Raw genomic sequence first — 21,606 nt, forward strand, 5'->3', positions numbered from 1 at the left:
TCTGAATGGGAACACCAAAAAAAAAAAAACAAACCTTCTAGATGCATAACATCTAAGCTCCTTTACAAGCAGCAAAGAACAAATTGAAAGAGAGAAGTGACACACAAGAAAGTGATGGAATCAACAGTAATTTAGCTGAGATAGATAAGACCATAGAAATGGAACCTTATAGAAAAATTCTTTTAAATCATACACCTAATAAACAGCCTTTTAATTGGCTAATTGTGCTTCCCAGAGGTTATGCAGAGCAAACAAAATGACAAGAAGGAGTACTGTCCACAGGACAGTTTTTGAGCCCACAAAACGCAAATAACCAGTCACAGCTCCAAAATGCAGTCTTTGGTCCCACAAATGCCCACCACACACAGAACACGGTACACCACCAACTGGCTATTAGAGTTACTGATAGACAAAACTCCTATGTGTTAAATAGAAGACTTGGAAGCAAAATGGTACCTTAATCCTGGTAACATACAAGCAAGATAGAGCCAAACCTCAGGTAAACTGACAAACCACTTCTACTTACTCCAGTAAAAAGAAAAATAACTCAGGCATACAGAGAAGTTCAGCTGTCCTAGTCTCTTCATGTTTACTACTGTTTCTTGGACCTACACTTCTGCTACATTCATATCAGCTGTCAGTTTGGTTTAAGTGTCCACTACGAAGGGCTTCCCAAACTGAGATAAGGATAGTTTTAAACCAAGAAACACACTATGGTACAATACAACACACTTCCAGTCACCACTGGGCAGCTATTTAACTAAACAACTTGAGTTGTTTCAGCTGGCTTGACAACTTACACCTGCTGTGTTTAATGAAGCACGGATTCTCCAGGCATCCACAAAGCTCAGGAAAGGGCTGTATTCCCTGTCTACATTTTGAAAAAAAGATGCCCCCACTCCCATCACTGACACCTCTGTCCTAACCAAGCCTCCAAGGAACAAGCCAGTCCCTCCTGGCTTCAGTGCCCTTGTGGCACACTGTGCCCTCCACACTGCTTCAGACTCAAGTGACCAGCAAGGAGGCTAAAACCTACACATTCTTTAAAAAGAGAAAGTCTGCAGAGTGGCTGAAGATGTACAGGCACCGAAATCGCAGCTTCAAAACACAAGGTACATTTGTATTACAAATTAATTACCACATAAGAGTGCAAAGTTGAATTAAAAAGTGTCATTTTGTCGCTGTAACTATTATGAAGGAAACAACCACACAACAGCACATTACAACACTTTGCCTGTAGTTACTCCTTAGACAGCCACTCCTCCAACAGGCCACAGCCTGTTACTCCACTCATCCACTCTGCAGCATCCAAGGATTAGACACACATCTTACCCACTGCTTTAACAAAGCCTTCAGGAAACTTTTATAGTCTGTACTGGTGTTAGCAGGCAGGCAAATACACACACACCACCACTGACAAGTCAGCAACAGTTGTGCTTGCTTGGGGCTACTCTTTTCACTTTATTTAATAGGTCTACATAGTCCTCTGCAGAAAAACCTTGATCCACCGTTGTACATGATTACTGGTTTGCAATTGTACAGTTTGCAGACTCAGTGGAGATAAAGCACAACAAGCTTATGTAAAACTGAACAGAGACAGAGAACAAACAAAAGCAAACTGGACATCATATCAGCAGTTTTCTAAAACCATACTACCCAACTACATACTTACTTCTATTATTCACTCCACTAGCTCAGTCTCTGCGCAATATGGAAAAGATATCTGTCCAGTTACAATGTCATCTTCACTGCTATACTGAATTCCCCCAAAATCTTAACTACATACCATATCAAAAAGTCCTCAATCAGTAGAGAACTGACACTTCAGAAGTTGACACTCACTAAGACACTACACCAACATGTACTGATCTCCCACAAAACTAACAACACTCAATACTGAAAGATTGTTAGGAAATCATGACAGGTCTTATGTTAAGGAAGAGGGAGGAGTAATTATTCCTTTAATACTTCCATGATGGCTGCTGCAAAGCAATCATGTGGGGATTTAACAGAAGCATACTATTTAAGTACATACAAATAGACTTTGGTGGGTCTTGAACTGAACAATAAAATTAAATACTGTGTATTGAAAAGAAAAAAAAATAATTCCTGTAAAACTCAACCATCTCCTGGAAACCTAGAAAAGTTGAAGTGCAGATATGCCAGCTGTACTTGTCAAATGACAGTATTTTCTTCCCTTCGGAACTCAAAAAACCATTCAAGTGGGAGGTTAAGTTGAAAGTCCTCTTTATAAAAATATCTTCCTTCACAGTCTCTTATTTCTCAGCTCTGAATTTACAAAAGTAATTCCACAACACATCCACTGAAACAGCTAATATAAATATACCAAAGCTCACACTCATTAAGGAGTGTTACATTAAACATGAGTAAGGATGATACAAATCATGTGCCACTACTGCCCTCATTTGGAAGAAAGTAAAAGATGACATTTCTTTCTTAACTTGTTCTAGTTTCCAACACAATTGTTTTTATTATTAGCTTTGATATTATAGACCTGAGTGCGTGTACTATCATTTACATTTCATTTTACTGTTAAGTGTCCTCTCCCAACAACAGGGATTTTTATTAGATACCGAAACACGACACAAAGAAAAACCTGCCAGTGCACTAAAACAAAAAACAAGAAACTCGCAGCATTTGCTTAGACACAAGTGTTCACAAGTTATTTCAGTGCTAAATCCATCTATGTACACATGCAAGTAACAAGTATACAACCAAAAAAAATTTCAAAAGCTGGAAACAACCTCAATTCAGATCACATGTAAAGAAGTATTGGAACAAAAATTAATGAGTACACAAATAATTTAGGAATGCTCCACTGTTGACAATAAGGAATAACTTCTTAAAGACAGATGAAAAATAAATGTGGGTAGGGTGTGTTGATGAGAGGGTGGGGGGCGTACGGGTATAAAAATTACTATTTAACAGATACGATTGAAAGAAAAAAAGTCAGAAAAGGCACAGAAATGGAGGCATAAGTGACAAGAAAAATTTAGTTAACTATTAAATTTAAAGAAATTGATGTGTCACAAACAATGAGATTTATCAAAAAACACTTCAAATGGCTCTATTCCACAAAACGTATATCCACAAAGAGCATTGCACAGATTCATTTAAACTGGAAAATAAATCCGAGGTCAAGGATCTAAGTTGTCTCTTTCCAGAGTGGTAGCCCAGTCTCTAAAACCGGCAGCAGATTCTAAGACTCCTAAGCTAAAATTAAACTGTTCAGTAATAAATGTTGGTTTCTAAAGAAAATATTTCAGCTTTTTTTTTTTCAGAACTTAGGGGGCAAGACACAAAAAGAGGTCAGTGAAATTGCTCACACACATTTAATTTATTTAAGCAAGTAACGATACTTTCTGTGTATTCATCAAGCACAGCCAGCAGCTTGGGCCAGCTGCAAGCAAGTTGCCAGACACTAACCCCACTACACAATTACCAAGTACTTCTACAGTTATTTGTGTCTGAACCAAGCGATATGAAAAAAAAATAAATACAGTGACCAAAAATCTTTGCACTCCAAACAATGTCACTTCAGAAAAGTGTGCCAGAAATAAGTATGGACATGTATGAGTCGGATGGCAGGGGACAGTGGGCACTAAGGGGACTGCCACAAGCTCTTTCAATGGCCAATTTAAGAGCATCTCTGTAACGTATTTATTGAAAAGTAAAACTAGAAAAATAAACTTCCGTTGCCCTCCTGTGGAACCTGCTTTTAAAACATGCAGCACCAGACAAACAGCACAACAGGGCTCTTGTTTACCTCAGAGATAGCACTGTCACTCTGGCTACATTCGTCTGACATTGTACATTCACACATTAGGAACCGATGACTATTTCTGGACAGCAAAATACTATCTGAAGGACAGATAGATTATATACCATGCATTCTAAAGTGGCAGGTTGCTATGGTTTCCCACTGCAAGAACAAAATCCGCTTCATTAGGTTATCTGAAAATCTCCCCTACTAAACCAAAAGAGTCCATCAGGAAAGCAGCCTGTCCTTTAATCATAGCTTGCCTTTGTGAAAAACAGGCCATTTTTCTCCTAAAACAGCTTTTGAAAAGAAGGATGTAGCTCTGAACACCATGGAAATATCCTTATGCTTCACGTTCTGAGCTGTGTACTAACCACTGAGCCCCCACAAGAGCACAGACACTGAGTGACTTGCAAGTTGCTGCACTCCAAGCCTATGGTTTGGAAAATGATATTCAGCCCTTGTTTTAACTACTACCTGGACTACTTAACTCATTCAGGGTAAAGTACAATAGCAATTACAAACAGTTACTAGACCTTCTTTTCTTGGAAATCCAGTACAAACAACAGGACTATTTCCTCTTAAAAAAAAGATGCATTACGCTTGCCTGCAGCATTGGGAAAAAGAGTTATTCCACTCTGACATTAAAGAATCTTATGTATACTCGGATTATTTATGGAACACTTTGCACAGTGTGACAGAGCTCCACTTTTGAGAAAGACAGCAACAAGATTTATCCGAGGACAGTGATCAGCAAGGTACCAGTATGGGCCTGGCTTGGAAGGATTCTTCCTTTCCATCAAACAAATACATTCATAACCGTAACATTTATAGCCCTTAAGGATACTGTTCTGTTGTTGCTTTAATAAAATTATTTAGGGAAAAATAAAAAAAAAAAGGCTTCAACTAAAACTGCTCCCCAGTCTAACTTGCCACATAATTGCTGAAGCTAGACCAAGACAGGCCATTTGCCTGCAATCACGGAAAAGAGCCAACACATTGGTGTGGAAACACACTGTCAATCCCTTAATTTTAAAGGTAGTTAAAGCAATTTGCATCAGAATCATTAGGTAGTTACATTTCTCAATCAAAAAGCTTAATTACTTCAGGACAGACTTCATTTATTTGCAAATACATCTGAGTTAATAGCTCAAGGTTGGATGGAACTAGAGCCAGAGAAAAAAGCTTAAACTATAAATGTTACTCGATATTGAAATCGAAGCATTTATTAACAAAACCAAAAATGGCCTTGAAATCAGATTCCAGGGGTGGTGTGGAAAAAACAGCTCAGGACTGAGAAGAGTGAATGATGGGAAACTTAACCCCACATTTCAATGTGTTCCATTCCAGTGTTTCAGAGAGCACCTAATCTTTGCAACACAAATCCAGGTGAATTCCCCTGAACAGTACTGCCAGGGTATTAGCTTGATTTTGTAGAGTACGGCAAGGAGAATGCTTTCAAACAGTTTCTTCCTCTGCCCCACAATCTTTTCTGTACATTTTTGATTGTTTACAGGTACTACATTATGACAAAAGTTTTGAGGATAACTCCATAAAGATGAAAGAACCAGAAAAGACTAACCAGAATCAGAAAACAACCCTGGCAAAAAAAGAGCTTGACCTTACCAAAGACACCACCACAGAGCAGAAAGCAAAGTCAGTCTAGTGACAGCCACAGCCTACACTAACAGTTCTGTAATTCCCAAACAAATGAGAACTGATGCGACAAATTCACCTTCAACCACGGAAGTCCAATCAACGAGCCTAAACAAGCAGAAAACAAACCAGACCACAGTCCTTCCTAGATCATAGCTCTCAGTTTAACTGAGGCTCCTTGAGCCCTGGGCATGGAGTGTGGGTGGAAGTCCCAGGTGAGGCTGATTCAGGTAATTAAGAACTCCCAATACTCTGACTCTGGCAGAAGGCATTAAAAAGACATTTACGCAGCTTTCCAAAGGACATACAGACACAGATTAAACAGACAACAGGTGAAGATGTCACTCCCACAACTATCCACTCTGCTTCTAAGGCAGGATCAACACCAAACACAGTAGCTGTCCTAGGACTAGTATGCTCCTCAGCCTGGCACAGCCATGTATACTGGACAAAAGTGCCTTCAGCCATCAGACCCATTCACAAGCAAACCTGATGTTCTTGCTTCAGGCATGATAACCACCAAAAAGGTAGAATAAACATCTAGCAGAGATATAACATCTTAAACTATCCAGTCCTAACCCTTTACCTCACATCTGCCAGAAGGACTAATGAGCAGCTGCAACACATGGAATAAGTTTCTGGTGCCCTCGTTGCTGCCACACTCTTGTAGGGTCTTCTACCCACACAGAGCAGACTACATAACAGAGAGAGTGTGTGCACTTGTTTCAGCACAGTGTCTGACATCTTAGAGCAAGAAATTTGACACAGCTGCTGCTCAAGTGGCTAACAGCAGCCTAGGCACTGCACGAGGGGTGTTAATGACATACATTGATAAAGGTGTTCTGGGCTTCCCCTCACTAAGTTTCTAAGCCCTAGGAATGTTTTTAAACGAAAACCTATGCATTACATTTCAGTAACATATATTGTTTTTCCTTACTGTCGCTTCAGTCTGAAATCTTTGCTGTAAAAACACAAAATAGGTGAGGGGCTTGGCGTGTTGTCACTGGCTTCCCACCACCTCCACAGCCCACCACTCTCTGGAGTTCTCAATCTATTTTTAACAGCAGTTTAAGAAATAAAACCTATTTAAAACAAGTAGCATTAAAAGTAGTATCATTTATTTCACATGATTATTATGTGCATAATAATGATGGGAAGACTACAGCAAATGTTTTCCAAATCTTAAAAAAAAAAAAAAGGAGAACACTTCCTTTCCAATACATAATTCTGAATTTTAATTTAGATAACTCAGATTACTTACTGGCAACAAAATATGCATATTCATGAGATCTGATTTACTACAATTTTTATCTCTGATATTCTGCATCTGCAAATGCTTAGAAGTACTTAATTTTGCATTCATAGGCAATTATACAGAAATCTCATAGAGTAGCAACAGATTGATTTATAGTTAAGAGTTTGTATCACAGAAAGCCAATTCATTTTCTTTTAGAAGGGCTGTGGCATAAGATTGAAGATTGATGCTTCCACCCTCTTTTTTGAGCAAATTACTTCTTCTTGCTTAATACACATATAAATGAAGGTCATAATAATGAGGGTCAAACCAGTGATTTTTAGATGGATTCACTCTACCAGTAGTTAGCAAAGGTCTGAGGAAGAGAAGTAAATAGACAATAAGTGGAAAACCAGAAGTTAGATTCTATGCAAGTGAATGGTGCTTTAGAGGGTAAAGGCATACCCGTTAATTTAGTTACTCCACCTTCACATCCAAAAGCTCCCACAAGTGCCATCATACTGATTTCCATGGAGCCTTCTAGAAAACTAAGCACTTACTATGCAAAACATTTTTTCTTCAAAATTCTCTGCATCTCTAACCATGCTTCTGCTTTTGCCTTCTTTTTTATTCGCTCTAGCCTTCTGAAATACAAAGATTCTTCTAATAAAACCAACTTCAATTAATTTCAAAAGGTAAGTCATAGGAAGAATAAAATAAACCCATAATAAATCAGTAAGAAGTACAATGGGAGAAGAGTAGGATGAATACAGTTTTTGATGCATATGCTAAGTTAATAAGATGATAAAGCTGATTAATGCATTCAACAGTCTGTGATTTAGACTCATACTCCTTCAAATGACGGAACACAACTTCAGAGGCTTCCCAGGAACACCCTCGTCTTATTCTGCTTGTGTGACAATGGATCGATGAAAGCTGGTAATGACAACTATTAACACCGAAAGGGGGAGGATGAGCCAAGTGCTGTTAAAATCGAGTTCGGATCTCAGTATCTACAGTAACGCAGGCGGACTGTTGCTTTGGCGAGTCTAACTTTTGGTGAAAACACAATAATCTAACCAGTATTTAGCCAATATGTCTAAACAATAAAAACCGCGCACATAGGAACAATTATTGCTTAACAAAAATCTCTTACAACTAATTTTTATTTTCCAACCAATCTGCTCGGTACCTCAAGGTAATGAAAACAACTGCAGTTTCTCATAGCTGTAATGCAAAGACGTACTTGTGAAAAAAGGCACAGTGCTCTTTGTGGGAGAAGGGACCAGCATTTATGCTCACTGGTTCCTTGTTGATTGCAACTACAGATTTACCTCGACTAACAAAAGTACTTAGTTTTGAATACTTACAGTATTATCTACCACGTCTGTCAGCTCAACTGTCTGATGTGAGTGGATACATGCCTTTTTTGTTCGCTTGTTTCACAACTATTATGCTAATTTTAGTCCAAAGGGCTTTAAACTCATCCTGTCCTCTACTCCTGGCAAACGTGGTGAGCTCTAATGGTCTGATTATTAAAAAGAAAATGCTGTGCTGTAAGGGAGGGTGAAATACTGCCTGGAACAGGTGTTGGCTGCTTGTAATTTGCCACCAGTTAAAGTGCAACTTGTCCTCCCTCCATTTTTAAGGAAAGGCGTTAAGTACTTTAAAAATAATGCTTACAGCAAATGCAAACCGAACGCGTTCGTAAGCAGAAAACGTAGATACAAGACAACATCCTCTCTCAGAGGGCACAGGATGACTTCTTTGACTTGTGCGTTCAGTTGTAGACTGTCAGTGCAGATAGTTAAAAGTGGTGCGATGAACGCTGCCTAAAGGCTAAATAAAGCATTCAACCAGACATTCAGGAATATTTTTCAACAACAGACAAGGTGATAGACTGCTAAAAGAAAACCATTCATCTCAGGTTAGTTATCACTTGGGCTGTACTGAAATCTTGGAATTCCAGAGACTATTTCCAAAAGCTTAAAAGCCCTTTCAAGATTCTGAAGAGGGGCATTATAACATGTTTAGCTATGCTTTGTTTAAATTTAAAGTAACTTTCACTTTAAGTTTTAAAGTAGCCATCTCACTTGCTTTGTAACAATGCTTTGATTGTTTAAGTTTTAAGGTAGCTATTTTGCTTACAGAAGCATATTTTGCTCTCAATAATAAACATTGTTGCCTGTGCCTGGCCAATTAAGCCAGGTAAAAAGGACTAGTGCAATGATAAGTAAAAGAAGAACTTGTTAAGGCCAGGATAAGAAGAAGAAGAAATAGCTAGGACCAGATGTAACCTTGAAAGGGTATCCAAGCTGTCTAAAAGCACGTGCAAGAAAGAAAGTTGAGTTGACCGTGAAGAAGACTGCAAACCTTCCTCCAGAAGCCCCCTGCCCAAGACCCCTGGACGGCAGAGCATGTGCGCCAAAGCGAAGAGATCTATGTAAATAAATTCTGGGGAATTATCGTAATAGACACACCTGTTCCAGTAAATTTAATGAATATGCATGCCTTAATCCAATAAATAGGTGACTCTCTTGTTTCTCAGTGTGCAGGCTAGAAGGAGAACCCCCTTGTGCCCCAGTGCTAGAAATAAACATACCTGCTTTACAATTCTTCTGAATTGTGAAGTTTGATTCCATGTGTCAGTTTAGAGAACTTTCCCCTGTCTTCAGGATACATGTATGTTTACTATCACTATATTTAAGTGGTAAAAAAAAAAACTTTAGGGCTGCATGCCCCTTCATTTATTAGTCACGTATCAACATATGTTTTCTTTGTGGAGTCAGAAAATCAACTGAAGCTCAGGGGTTTGCCATTCCTAAAAAACCTGCACTACAGCAAACATCATTTCACTCCTTTTTAAGCCTTTCAAATGATTGAAAGTGATCATCACAGAACAGCTTGGAAGCTAAACTGAAATAGAAATAACACCTCAACAGTTTTAGGAAAGCAAATTCTTAAGGACCTTTAACCCATTTGAAAGATGTAGCATCTATTACAGGTTTGTAAAATGCCTCCCTCAGCCTTTTCTAAACCTTTATAAAAAAACTGGTATTCACTTTTGATAAAAAAACCAAAACAAACAAACAGATAATGGAACACTTATTAAATAAATAAATAAGTCTTGGACCTCGAAGACACCCTGAACAAGAAGTCTCCATAGTGAGCAACTCCCCCTACTTGCCTCAAGTTCAGAAGTTGATTGTTTTCTGCTCCCAGAACAATTTTAAACTCCATTTCAAGTGTTTTTTAACAACACCATAGCTTTTCCAAATGTTGTAATGTAACTACCTACCTCAAATGACAAAACAAAGTTTATGCACAGCTGAACACCTACAACTATCTCAAATTAACTCTAACCAGAAGCACCTTCCTCTCACCAAAATGCCCGGTGACACCTGCCTGATTTCTGAGGAGAAAGTGTTTGCTATTCCACCCAGCCCAATGCAAACAAACCAGAGGGTGAGGGTTCTCCTGCATCCCTAGCAAAGCTCATCAACACGAGATGCTTTAGGCAAGACTTTGGTTGGACCCTTCGTCTAGTTGGGATTTTCCAGGACTGTACAAAAATACGTCCAATTGAAAGAAGGAAATCATTACGTTAAGGAAAGGTTTAGCTTAAGGAATAATAAGAATAATAAGAATCAGATCTTGGCCACCTCGCAGTTAGAAAGAATGTGATCATAAGAGGAGTTTAGCTTGTTTACTAGTTGAAACAAGGAACAAATCAAATCTTGAAAGGACAGTCCTGAGCTCACCAAAAGGATGTAGTGAGGAAGGGGATGAAGAGCAGCAGAGGCTTCTGAAAACACAAAGAAAATGTGATGTGGGTGACATACAAGAGTGGGTAGTAAACCATGATAAAAAGTTCCTGGATAAACAATGGTTATGTAACATGTTTCCAGGAATCTATACGGATACGTTTGCTTTACCAGTATAAAAGTCGTGTAACCAGTCTCAATAGTTGGACACATTAGGTGGGTTACGCCTTGTGTATCCAGCGCTGCTTATTAAAGCAATACCTGATAGATTATCAGATCGGCACTGCTTGTTGAGTTTGGCTTTTCACGGCATCACGAGGGACCGAAAGGCGTTTTAACACGCTTGGTGATGTGCCCGGGGAAGACGCCACCCGGGCAGAGACGGGGCCGCCGCGCAGCCCGGGAGGCGGGGAGGGAGGCGGGGAGGGAGGCGGGGAGGGAGGCGGGGAGGGAGGCGGGGAGGGGGGGAGGGAGGCGGGGACGGGGCGGGGACGAAGGGCGGGGACGAAGGGCGGGGACGAAGGGCGGGGACGAAGGGCGGGGACGAAGGGCGGGGACGAAGGGCGGGGACGAAGGGCGGGGACGAAGGGCGGGGACGAAGGGCGGGGACGAAGGGCGGGGACGAAGGGCGGGGACGAAGGGCGGGGACGAAGGGCGGGGACGAAGGGCGGGGACGAAGGGCGGGGACGAAGGGCGGGGACGAAGGGCGGGGACGAAGGGCGGGGACGAAGGGCGGGGACGAAGGGCGGGGACGAAGGGCGGGACGGGCGCGGAGGCGGGGCGCGAGGCGGGGCTGACGCGCGCTGAGGCGGCGGGTCGGAGCGGGGCGGCGGCCGTATGGAGCTGCGCCGCCGTCCGCCGGTGCCGGCCGCACCTGGCACCGCGCTGCAGTGACTCCTCCCCGCGGGTGGCGGCGCGGGTCCCGCCGGGGCCGCGGTGAGCGCTGCGGGCCGGGCGTGTCCCGGGGGTCACCGGGGCGGGCGGCGTTTCGGGGGGGTTGGCGCTGGGAATCGGAGCTCCCCCGCCGGCCCCGCGCTCCTGCTGCGGCTGGGAAAGGCGCTCGGGGCCGCGGGGAGCGGCTGCCGCCCTGCCGAGGAGGGGCCGCTTCCTTCCTGGCTTTGGTGTCTCCCTTCCGCTGCCGCTCTTAGCTTTGCTTGTCCCGACAGATGATTAAAACGCTCGTAACCCCTGAAGCCCAGGAGCTCCTATGCCAGCTCTCGGCCCTGTCGGAACAGGAGCTCCGGTGTCAGCCGAAGGCCTCTGGGCTGAGACTGGTCGAAGCTGCTCACGACAACGGCCTCCGAATGACCTCCAAGCTGCGAGACTTCGAAGTGAAAGATCTCCTCAGCTTAACTCAGTTCTTTGGCTTCCACGCAGAGACGTTTTCCCTAGCTGTGAATTTCTTAGATAGATTCCTGTCGAAAATGAAGGTATGGCGTTTTAAAGCCTAAGCTCTCGGTCATTAGCTTCTTCACATTGTAAACTTGTTTCTACTAAAAGTTATAACATCGGACTCTATGATCCGATGGGTCTTTTCCAACCTGGTGGTTCTATGTTTCTATGATTTTGGGTTTAGACAGCTAAAGTTTAAGCTCCTTATAGAGTTTTTGATTGCATGAGAGCTAAAAAGATGTTTTCCTTAATCATAGTTTAGTGGTGTTAAGAAAACTGTTCCTTCTGGAGCAGAGGGGGAACACGGCTTCATTTTCAGCTTAAGGATGCGCATGAGTTTGTATATACAGGCCGTACTGATGGGTTTGGTGAAGACAGCTTGTCTTGTCTGCTACGTGTCTAGAGCAACACTTGAAATTGCTTTTTACTTCACTGTTTTTTCAGAGTACGTGTAAAGCTTGTGTGTTTCAAGAGGTTTGATGCTCTTCAGCACTTAGAATCTGGCACAACATTTAGGTTAACACTTCATTCTGCTGTGGATATATGGCATGCTGACCTGGGCTGTTTCTAATTGTCTAATGTGACAGGATTTCCACTGTACTATTGAGTCAAGAACAAAAGGTTGTTTTCCATGCGTGTTGAAACAAAAACGAGAATGCTGGACGGAGTGGACAGAAAAATGATGTTTTGAAAGACTTCTGAATCCAAAATAAGCAGTAAAAATGGGGACCGTAATGCTTATGGAATAAAATAAGTCAGTTTATGTATATACATGTGCGTGTATACATAGAGAAAAAAAGTGGAAACAACAGTTTCTTTGTACAAGCCAAAATGTACAACACTTGAAGTGCTAAAATCTTGATTAGACTATTATAGAAACTCATTAAGAAACCTATTTTATGTCAATCAAAAAAACATTGTTAAGCAGTCTTGCTGTTTAGATGAATGAAGCAGAACTTGTACTCTGTGATGGCCTTTTCATTTAACTAAACAAAGATGGGCATTTAAACAGACAAAAGACTGATTTCTCGATCTTGAAAAAAACAATAGCTCCCCTTGACCCCCATCTTTTTTTCTAAAATACACTTGTGCCCATCTGGTTTGGTACTTGTATGTTGAAATGGCTCATTGAAGGCATTTTTCTTCAAAAGTAAAAACAGTTTATTTTTCTTTAGGTACAACCTAAACATCTGGGCTGTGTTGGACTTAGCTGCTTCTACTTGGCTGTGAAGGCATCGGAAGAAGAGATAAATGTTCCCTTAGCCACGGACTTAATTCGAATAAGCCAGTATAGGTTCACTGTTTCTGATATGATGAGAATGGAGAAAATCATATTGGAGAAGCTGTCCTGGAAAGTCAAAGCTACAACAGCCTTCCAATTTCTACAATTGTATCATTCACTCATTTATGAGAATTTAAGCTGTGAAAAGTAAAATATCTAATACTTATTTTGCTATGACTGCATATGATCAGGAAGCTTATGTAGAAAATTAAGAAGGGAAATTACTCAATTAAGTGGCTTTTCAATGCTTAAAAAAACCACCCACAAACTTTCTCCCTTTATTGGCAAATGTCATGAATGTGGATACCTGTGGTATAGTATTACTTTATTTTTAAATGTTGTTTGCATGAAGTGATCTAAAGAGTATTGCTTTCTGAGCCTAAAACCAAATGTGCTCAATAATGATGGTATAATGAATCTCTGCTTATGCTGCGTTAAATATGGCCTCATAGCAAAGATTACAAAATCCAGCATAGAAAGAGATTGCTTTTGCTAATAAGCATTGAAATCCTTTGTTGGTAAGGGTGTTTTGACAATGCCACTCTTTCCAATGTTATATATGATTGATTTTTGGCGTAAGGACTGCACATTTGAACACCTGTTTGTCTGTAACCTTAGAACTTGTGGGACAAATGAGGCCTTTGTTTGGATAGCTAGTATTCCAGCTGCTTCTCTGAGTTCCCAGGCTGGTGCTGCCTTGATCAAGCTTGCATTCTTCCTCTACATTTGCTCATCTGTTTTTATTACAGGAGAAAATACCTTAATTTTGAGAGGCTTGAGACCCACCTTAAGGCATGTCACTGCAGAATCATGTTTTCTAAAGCCAAGGTAAATGTCCTGAAGGCTCAAAGACAATTAGATTACTGAAACTTAACAAAGCACTGTTTGAAAACATTTTCTCTCTCCAGCCTTCTGTCTTGGCACTGGCTATTTTGGCAGTAGAAATAGAAGAACAGAAACTAACAGAGTTGACAGAGGCACTGGAATTTCTGCAGTTGCATTCCAAGGTATGTATACATAAAGTTTTGGGGGATGAAGGAGGAGGAATGCACGCCAGGGCCTATACAGTGGGCAGAGGGAGGGCTGTTGGCATACTGATTTCTTTTGTGGCTTGGTTGGAGTTGGGATTACTTTTCATTTGTCTTCAGATCTCTGGCTTTCTATCTTATGTGAAGAAGCTGAAAACACACGTACGAAATAAGAATTTAATGATTTATTAACATACAAGGTTCTGTCTTGCTGTTTAGATAAACAACAGAGATTTGACCTTCTGGAAAGAATTGGTGTTAAAGTGCCTTACAGAATATTCTTCAAGCAAGTGTTCCAAACCAAACGTCCAGAAATTAAAATGGATTGTGTCTGGACGTACTGCACGGCAGCTTAAACATAGCTACTACAAAATAACGCACCTCCCTACAATTCCAGAGATGAGCTCTTAAAAGGTAATTCCTTGTAGAATAAATGTAGTAAGCGTGTCATAGAGGCTAGTATACTCTCATGTTCATGCTTGAATCAGTGCTGTACCTAAAGAAGTGACAAGCCTAATACATAAACATTGGAGAAAGAACTGATCCTTTGGTGTGCTGTGGAAGTAGACACGTGCTACAGACATTGGGACCTTATTCAAACTAATAAGTAGAGTAAAACCGGTGAAAAGGCACAGAGAAAACTTGATTCAGAAGAATTATCCAAAACGGTTGCCTATTAGAATGAGTTTCTTGTAATTGTTCACCTAAACCACTTAAAATAGCTTTATACAGTTTTACTTGTATAACTGCCTGTTCAAGTTATTTGTATTACTGGGTTTTTGCTCTATTGGTTCTGTGAACTACTTCCTAATCTAGACTTGAATTCCTAAGTCTACGTATTTTCTTTAACAACTGTCTTCTTGTTGTCTTGCTACATTAAATCTGATGCATTGTTTGGCTCTTCCAGAAAGCCTTTTGGTTCATGGGTCTTCGTTTGTTTTTTGGTTTGTTTTTTTTTACAGGAAAGCAACAGAATAAGGAGAGAACCTGTGACCTTGTTAACAGACACGTGAATATTAGAGAAAGAAAGTCTGAAACGTGATACTATTAATGAAGAATCCAACTCATGGAAAGAATACAAAATAATTTCAGAGAAAAGATTCTTCCAGCAAATATACGTTCTTTTCATGATGATGACAACAATCTTCAGTATCAGCTTTCAGTCTTGTGTGTTAGACCGCTGTTCAGTGAAATACCACAACACTGACAAAAGCAATGTTGACACCTTGTAGTTTTTAGGGCAGCTTGTGTAGTCTAACCTTGGTTTACTATAACTGCAGGAGCTGAATTATATGTTAAATTCTAAAAACCTGGTTCACTTTCCAAAGATCGCGTGACACTAGGAAAACTTGGACAGCAGCACAGTGCTGCAATGTCAGAAACTAAAGACTAATATGGATAACAATAGCAGAAGCCTGTCATTCCACCTGGGCTGCAGGGACCTTGGGCAGTCTGGTGTCTATGTGTTCCCCCTGGACAAGGCACTGGCCTTCCTAGCTAGACACACATTAAAAACTAGGCTGTGTGATACCCACTGAACATGGCAAGTAGATAGAGCGGGAGAGAGGAGTGAGTTTGTTTCATTGCTTTGCATATGATAGTCACTAACACAGCATCAGTAGCTTCTTGTAAGAGGTGTAGTTTACTGTGATTACAAATTGATAGAGTGTAAAAGCTTTGATACCTAACGAAGGCTGGATGAAAGTACTGGGTCCTGTGCCCCAGACCTGACACTAGTTTGCTGAAGTTTGACTGTGTAAGAGGTAAATGCTGATGCTGAACAGGTAATTTTTACAGCCTCTTCTTGGCCTGTATGTAGAGGCAGTATGACTAACACTGAAGACTGCTTCAACCCCGATCTCTTTAATGGTAAGCTTTATACAATACAACTCATTCTAAGAAGATCAGATCAATACATAAGGAGTATCATGCTTGCGAACAAGGAAGTGAATATTAAGAATGTATTATTGTACGTAAGATGAATAGAGGCGTTGGGGGTATGTTCCCAATAATCTTGTGAATTCTGTGTCACTGGAGAGCAGAGGCTATTTGCGATAGGTTGTTACCTGATGGCTGCATGAACTGATTTAGTGGTGAAGGACAGATGGGAATGTTCTGAAAGTAGTATGGGCTTAGATGTTAGCCAACCAACCCTTCCCCCTTTATGGTAATAGCTGATGGGGAAAACATGGTTTGCCTATCTCAAACTAGTTAAACCTTTCAGCGCAAACTTAATACCAAAGCTCTATACTGGACAAATCGAGGCTTCCCATGAACTCATGGGAATGATTGCACTGCATAACACAGAATGAGGTTTTACATCTGCTAGTGATAATGCTATCTGTGCATTGTGCTGGGCTCTGAGCAACATATAAATGATTGAAACAAAAGGTGTGATCAGCCTGCTGAGAGAGATGGAAAAGACGCAATGTGCAGTTCTAATGGTGTTGTCGTGTCTCAAGATATGTACTTTTCAATTAAACATTGAAATGTGCTTAAATTGTGTAGCTTCCTTCCCCTTTTTTATAAAACATCGTAGTAGGAAACCTATAATGTGACTTGGAACACAAGCTGTGCTGTATGTTGGTGACAAACAGATGCGAGATACAGGGACTTCATATTCCTTTCAAGTCATTATATTCTCTTAATTTCAAAATTTTTAATTACTTGTACTGAGAGGCTATATTACATTAACACGTAAAATTATTTACATGCAGACTTGAACTTGACCTCTTTATTTTCTAGTATCACTTACCTAGTAGCAAGTATCGATCATTAGTGCTATATTTGACACAACAATCGACTGCAAAACCTTATTTCAGGCCAGATGTGGTGGTTTATTTATTTAAAGGATTATTTTGGAATGAAATAAATGAGCTCTCAGAGGGCTGCTATAGCAGGAAGGTCGAAGTCTCTTCCCCTTATCCCAATACCATCCCAATACCCTTCTCCTTGCAAGAGAAAATATTAAGTATTATGCTTCCAAGATCTGTTTTTCAATGGTGAATATGAAATTTTCACATAAACGGATGGTATACTCATAACTGACTAGTTCACTATAGTGTTTATGGAAAAAAACCCAACCCCTACCCAACATTCTGCTTTAAGATGTTAATTTTTTGTTTACGCCTTTCTCTATAGCTTCTGCCTTAGTATTAGAAAGTTATTGCAGCTTTTACATCAGCTGGTGTTCATGCTACTGGAAGAAATCTTTTTTTTCATTCAAGTAATTACTTGGCAATAGTCAGCTGAGAGATAGCTGAAGAGATCATTGATGTCTTCGCCAGATCCATGATTCCAGTCTTTAAGCGTAATGTGTAATTCCTCTCAACAAATAACGAAACAGTTTACTTTTCAAGACTGGAAAAATCTGGTCCTCCTTTGCTGTAATTTCCAGAAATTTCTGCCCCGCTGAAGTCAAACCCAGGATTCTGAGAGAGATAAGAAAAAGTTGAGTAGTTTCTTGATAAAAATGCTTATTAAAAAAAAAAAAACCCAAACAACCAACCCAAAACCCCCAAACAAACAACAAACGAAAATCCCAAAACTTTTTATGTTGATATTCCACCATTCAAACAAGGACATGTTACAACTAACTTGTCCTTTGTCCTGGCGATGAAGTTCTTGGTAAGCACATAAACAAATAAACCGTGAATTGTCACAGTTAGGTTGCCTATTGCTGAAATGACTTTGTCATGCTGTTCTCGGTTTGGCAAGCAGTTACATCTCCCAATAAGGAAATAATAAGATAAGTTTTAAGAAAAATTTCTAGCCTCTGATGTCCCTTAAAATTGTTATTTGAAGATCTAAGTACCTGCCATACTGGCTAACAAGTTCATCTGTTAAATAATAAGTTCTAATTGTACAGTTCTGCAGACACACAGAGCAAGAGTTGTGCGTTAAAGGTGTAGCAAACCAATGTAAGCAATCACAAGGGAAACATTTTCCAGCTAACTATTCTTCACAATTTGAGGTTGTAAACAAACATGTTCTATAGAGCTTGACATTACAAGTTTGCTGTAAATATGGCTATGCCTTAATTCTAGCTAATAATAGAAACTGTATGTAGCCTAACTTGAATGAAAAGTTGTTTTGTGTAACAAAGCCTAAATAGCAATACCCGCAACTGAACTTCTCAGAAAACTTTCACACAGGCTACAGAGAGCCTCTTGAAAGTACACTGAGAAAGACTTCTAAGCTTCACATAAATACTGAACTAAAGTTTGTGTTCCCATGGCACTTTACAGCAAAACTATTTTGCTCAGCTTTCATAGCTATAACCTCGGTGTGCAAACACAAAATGTAAGGAGCAATTATGGTCTTTAACTTGCCTCTCTCTGGAATCGCTCCAGTGTCAGTTTCCTTTGCATCTGATCCTGCACCCAAGGATCAGCGGCGTATTCGTTTTCTAACAGAGACGTCCAACAATTTCCAGCATCTCTATTTGTCTTCATTAGAACAATTCTAATCAGCTTCCTGTCTTCTGTTGAATGAAAACGGACACAGAAACTAACTGTTAAACTCAGTCCTATGTGCCAGTTAAGGGTTTTTTTTGTTTTGGTGAATTCACCATTTACAAGCATAGAACTTTTTCCATGAGGTAATTTAAATTCCTAATGGCAATGTCAGCAGGGTTATTGGAAAAATAAATAAACAAGAAACAGAAAACCTGAAGCAAAGATAGGCTATACAGCCTCCTCTCCCCTTCCTGGCCTGTAAAATGCTGAAGCTGTTTCAAGGGATTAAAAGGACATGTCTAAAGTACTTCTATTGCAAACGTAAACTAAACTTTCAGAGAAGTTCACAACAAAGATCTAATCTATTAATATATACAACTCAGCCAAGACAATAATGAGAGATCTGAGGTAAGGCTTTAAAGAGAGTTATTACCAATAAAATCAGAAGTAAGTTTTAGGCACGTATGGAGGTATAATCAGTTTATTTGAATAAATGCCTCTGTGCCCAGACAACATATTGGAAGTACATTTCAAAGTAAACATGTAGAAGGTTTAGTTTCACTTCATTGAACAAAACCAGCAATATAAAGTGTATTTGGAAGATTATTCCCATACTAGAAAAGGGGAGGCTTCACAATGCTCGTTTACACTTGTAGTTTTCATGTTTAATGTCTAGGGCCTTCCTAATGAAAGGAACTACGTCAGTTCCTTTGTCTGGCAATAATTATCTTTTTTATGAAGCCATGTACAAGGAAGAATGTTATCGTTCCCATTAAAAAAAAAAGTGTAAAGACTTTTGCAGCATGTTTTGAGAAGATCTACTGCCCTTATAGTGTCATAGTAGTTGCAGGTTATTACCTAACGTCCATGTTCCTTCATCAGTTATTGTAGAGTCAAAAAGTTTACCCTGCAAAAGACATGCACAATGTTACAAACCAGGAAAACCTGCTCAGTGTCCACTTCATATTGAATTGTGCAAGTTTACTCCTAACTTACCTTCCTGCTTCCTACTGAAAATGAGCAAGATGATCTGGCCTTAGAAGCATGGACTTGCACACAGAATACCAAAAACCTATTTTTTGTTACACAATTTTTTTTTTTTTAGGCATTTAATTCAGTAACGATGCTTGTCACTGATTCAGTATCTCAAATCACTGGAAGGGCCTGTGTGTGTCAGCAGGCAATGCCATCTTTAACAGACTCGCCATGAACACACCAGTGTTTCTGCCAAGGGTGACACACAGCCCTGGTGTAACACACGTACATGACGCTGGAAAGAATTGTTCATTCCCAATGGCAGAGCAAGTCTGCTTTTGATCATTTCCTTCTGGCTTTAAGCTGTAAGCAAAGCTATGTAGTTAAGCGTTGCCCAAGTCACTACAAAACAATGCAAATTGAAGCAAAGCTGTTGCCTTTATTTTTCCTATGACCTTTAAAAGATTGGCAGTTTCATAGAATCACCAGGTTGGAAAAGACCCCTCGGATCATCAAGTCCAACTGTTCCTATCCAACACTAAACCATGCCCCTCAGCACCTCGTCCACCCGTGCCTTAAACACCTCCAGGGAAGGCGAATCAACCACCTCCCTGGGCAGCCTGTGCCAGTGCCCCGTGACCCTTTCTGTGAAGAATTTTTTCCTAATGTCCAGCCTAAACCTCCCCTGGCGGAGCTTGAGGCCATTCCCTCTTGTCCTGTCCCCTGTCACTTGGGAGAAGAGCCCAGCTCCCTCCTCTCCACAACCTCCTTTCAGGTAGTTGTAGAGAGCAATGAGGTCTCCCCTCAGCCTCCTCTTCTCCAGGCTAAACACCCCCAGCTCTCTCAGCCGCTCCTCATAAGGCCTGTTCTCCAGCCCCCTCACCAGCTTTGTTGCTCTTCTCTGGACTCGCTCCAGAGCCTCAACATCCTTCTTGTGGTGAGGGGCCCAGAACTGAACACAGGATTCGAGGAGCGGTCTCACCAGTGCCGAGTACAGATCATTGATCATTTCCTTCTGACTTTAAGCTGTAAGCAAAGCTATGCAGTTAAGCGTTGCCCAAGTCACTACAAAACAATGCAAATCCAAGCAAAGCTGTTGCCTTTATTTTTCCTACGGCCTTTAAAAGATTGGCAGTTTGACAAAAGTTTCTAATAAACTTCACTTTTCATCCGGGAAAGCTCCCATACAAGGCCAGGTTGAGAGAGCAGCCTGGAGAAGAGAAGGCTCCGGGGGGACCTTGCAGCAGCCTTCCCCCAGTACTTGATGGGACTACAGGAAAGCTGGGAGGGACAGTTTATCGGGGAGTGCAGGGACACCCTCAGAATAGTTAGGGTTGGAAGGGACCTGAAAGATCTAGCTCGCCAGGGACACCCCACTGGACCAGGCTACCCAAGGCAAAACAAAGGGTAATGGTTTTTCAGCTGAAACGTAAGAGATATAGATTAGAAATTAACTTTTTTTTTTTTTCCTGAGAGGGCGGGGAGGCCCTGGCCCAGGCTGCCCGGAGCAGCGGTGGCTGCCCCGTCCCTGGAGGGGTTCCAGGCCGGCCTGGATGGGGCTGGGAGCAACCCGATGCAGTGGGAGGTGTCGCTGCCCGCGGCAGGGGGGGCACTGGATGGGCTTTGAGGTCCCCTCCAGCCCAAACCGATCCGTAACTCTACGAATCCACCGAAACCCCTCCGTCTGCAGCAGGGAACGACAGGCCCCGCGCCGCTCCCCGTACCTGCAGCACCTCCCGACCCCGCACCGACAGCGCGATGCGGCGGCTCTGCAGGCTGCAGCTAACGTCCTTGGCGCGGGTGCCCGGCGGCACCTGCACCTCGATGAACACCTCCTCCAGGGTCTGGTACCAGCGGCCCCAGGGCGTGGCGCAGGGCACCGGCCCGCTGCGCTCCTCGAACGGCGCCGACATGGGCCGCGCAGCCCCGCCCCGCCCCGCGCGCCGAGACCCATTGGCTGAGCCGGCACGGGGCCGGGCGATTGACTGAGCCGAGACGCCACGAGATTATTGCTTCGAGTCGCTCGGGTCGAGGCGA

The 21,606-nt window shown here is 41.5% G+C and overlaps 2 protein-coding genes across 2 annotated transcripts; one reads left to right on the forward strand and one right to left on the reverse strand.

Annotated features, from left to right (window-relative positions):
- The first annotated feature begins 11,260 nt into the window (after positions 1–11,260).
- On the forward strand, positions 11,261–16,637 carry CCNG1 (cyclin G1). Its single transcript, XM_069869080.1, has 7 exons — positions 11,261–11,371; positions 11,602–11,865; positions 13,003–13,256; positions 13,859–13,937; positions 14,018–14,116; positions 14,357–14,551; positions 15,100–16,637. The coding sequence occupies exons 2-6, from the start codon at positions 11,602–11,604 to the stop codon at positions 14,546–14,548; spliced, it is 888 nt and encodes a 295-aa protein (XP_069725181.1). The 5' UTR covers positions 11,261–11,371; the 3' UTR covers positions 14,549–14,551; positions 15,100–16,637.
- Positions 16,638–16,856: 219 nt separating this feature from the next.
- Positions 16,857–21,506, reverse strand: NUDCD2 (NudC domain containing 2). The gene is made up of 4 exons (XM_069869082.1): positions 21,294–21,506; positions 19,453–19,501; positions 18,469–18,620; positions 16,857–17,568 (listed from the first exon to the last, which is right to left on the reverse strand). Exons 1-4 carry the CDS (start codon positions 21,480–21,482, stop codon positions 17,485–17,487), a joined length of 474 nt encoding a protein of 157 aa, XP_069725183.1. The 5' UTR covers positions 21,483–21,506; the 3' UTR covers positions 16,857–17,484.
- Positions 21,507–21,606: the final 100 nt, after the last annotated feature.

Source organism: Phaenicophaeus curvirostris, chromosome 15, assembly GCF_032191515.1.
Source record: "Phaenicophaeus curvirostris isolate KB17595 chromosome 15, BPBGC_Pcur_1.0, whole genome shotgun sequence".
Lineage (NCBI taxonomy): Eukaryota > Metazoa > Chordata > Aves > Cuculiformes > Cuculidae > Phaenicophaeus > Phaenicophaeus curvirostris.

Coding starts and splice junctions, on each gene's coding strand:
- CCNG1 (XM_069869080.1), top strand. CDS start 11,602: ATGATTAAAACGCTCGTAACCCCTGAAGCCCAGGAGCTCCTATGCCAG. Junction 13,938..14,017: donor TCATGTTTTCTAAAGCCAAG/GTAAATGTCCTG, acceptor TTCTCTCTCCAG/CCTTCTGTCTTGGCACTGGC. Junction 14,117..14,356: donor TTCTGCAGTTGCATTCCAAG/GTATGTATACAT, acceptor CTTGCTGTTTAG/ATAAACAACAGAGATTTGAC.
- NUDCD2 (XM_069869082.1), bottom strand. CDS start 21,482: ATGTCGGCGCCGTTCGAGGAGCGCAGCGGGCCGGTGCCCTGCGCCACG. Junction 19,502..21,293: donor GGGGTCGGGAGGTGCTGCAG/GTACGGGGAGCG, acceptor TGTCTTTTGCAG/GGTAAACTTTTTGACTCTAC. Junction 18,621..19,452: donor TGAAGGAACATGGACGTTAG/GTAATAACCTGC, acceptor TTCATTCAACAG/AAGACAGGAAGCTGATTAGA.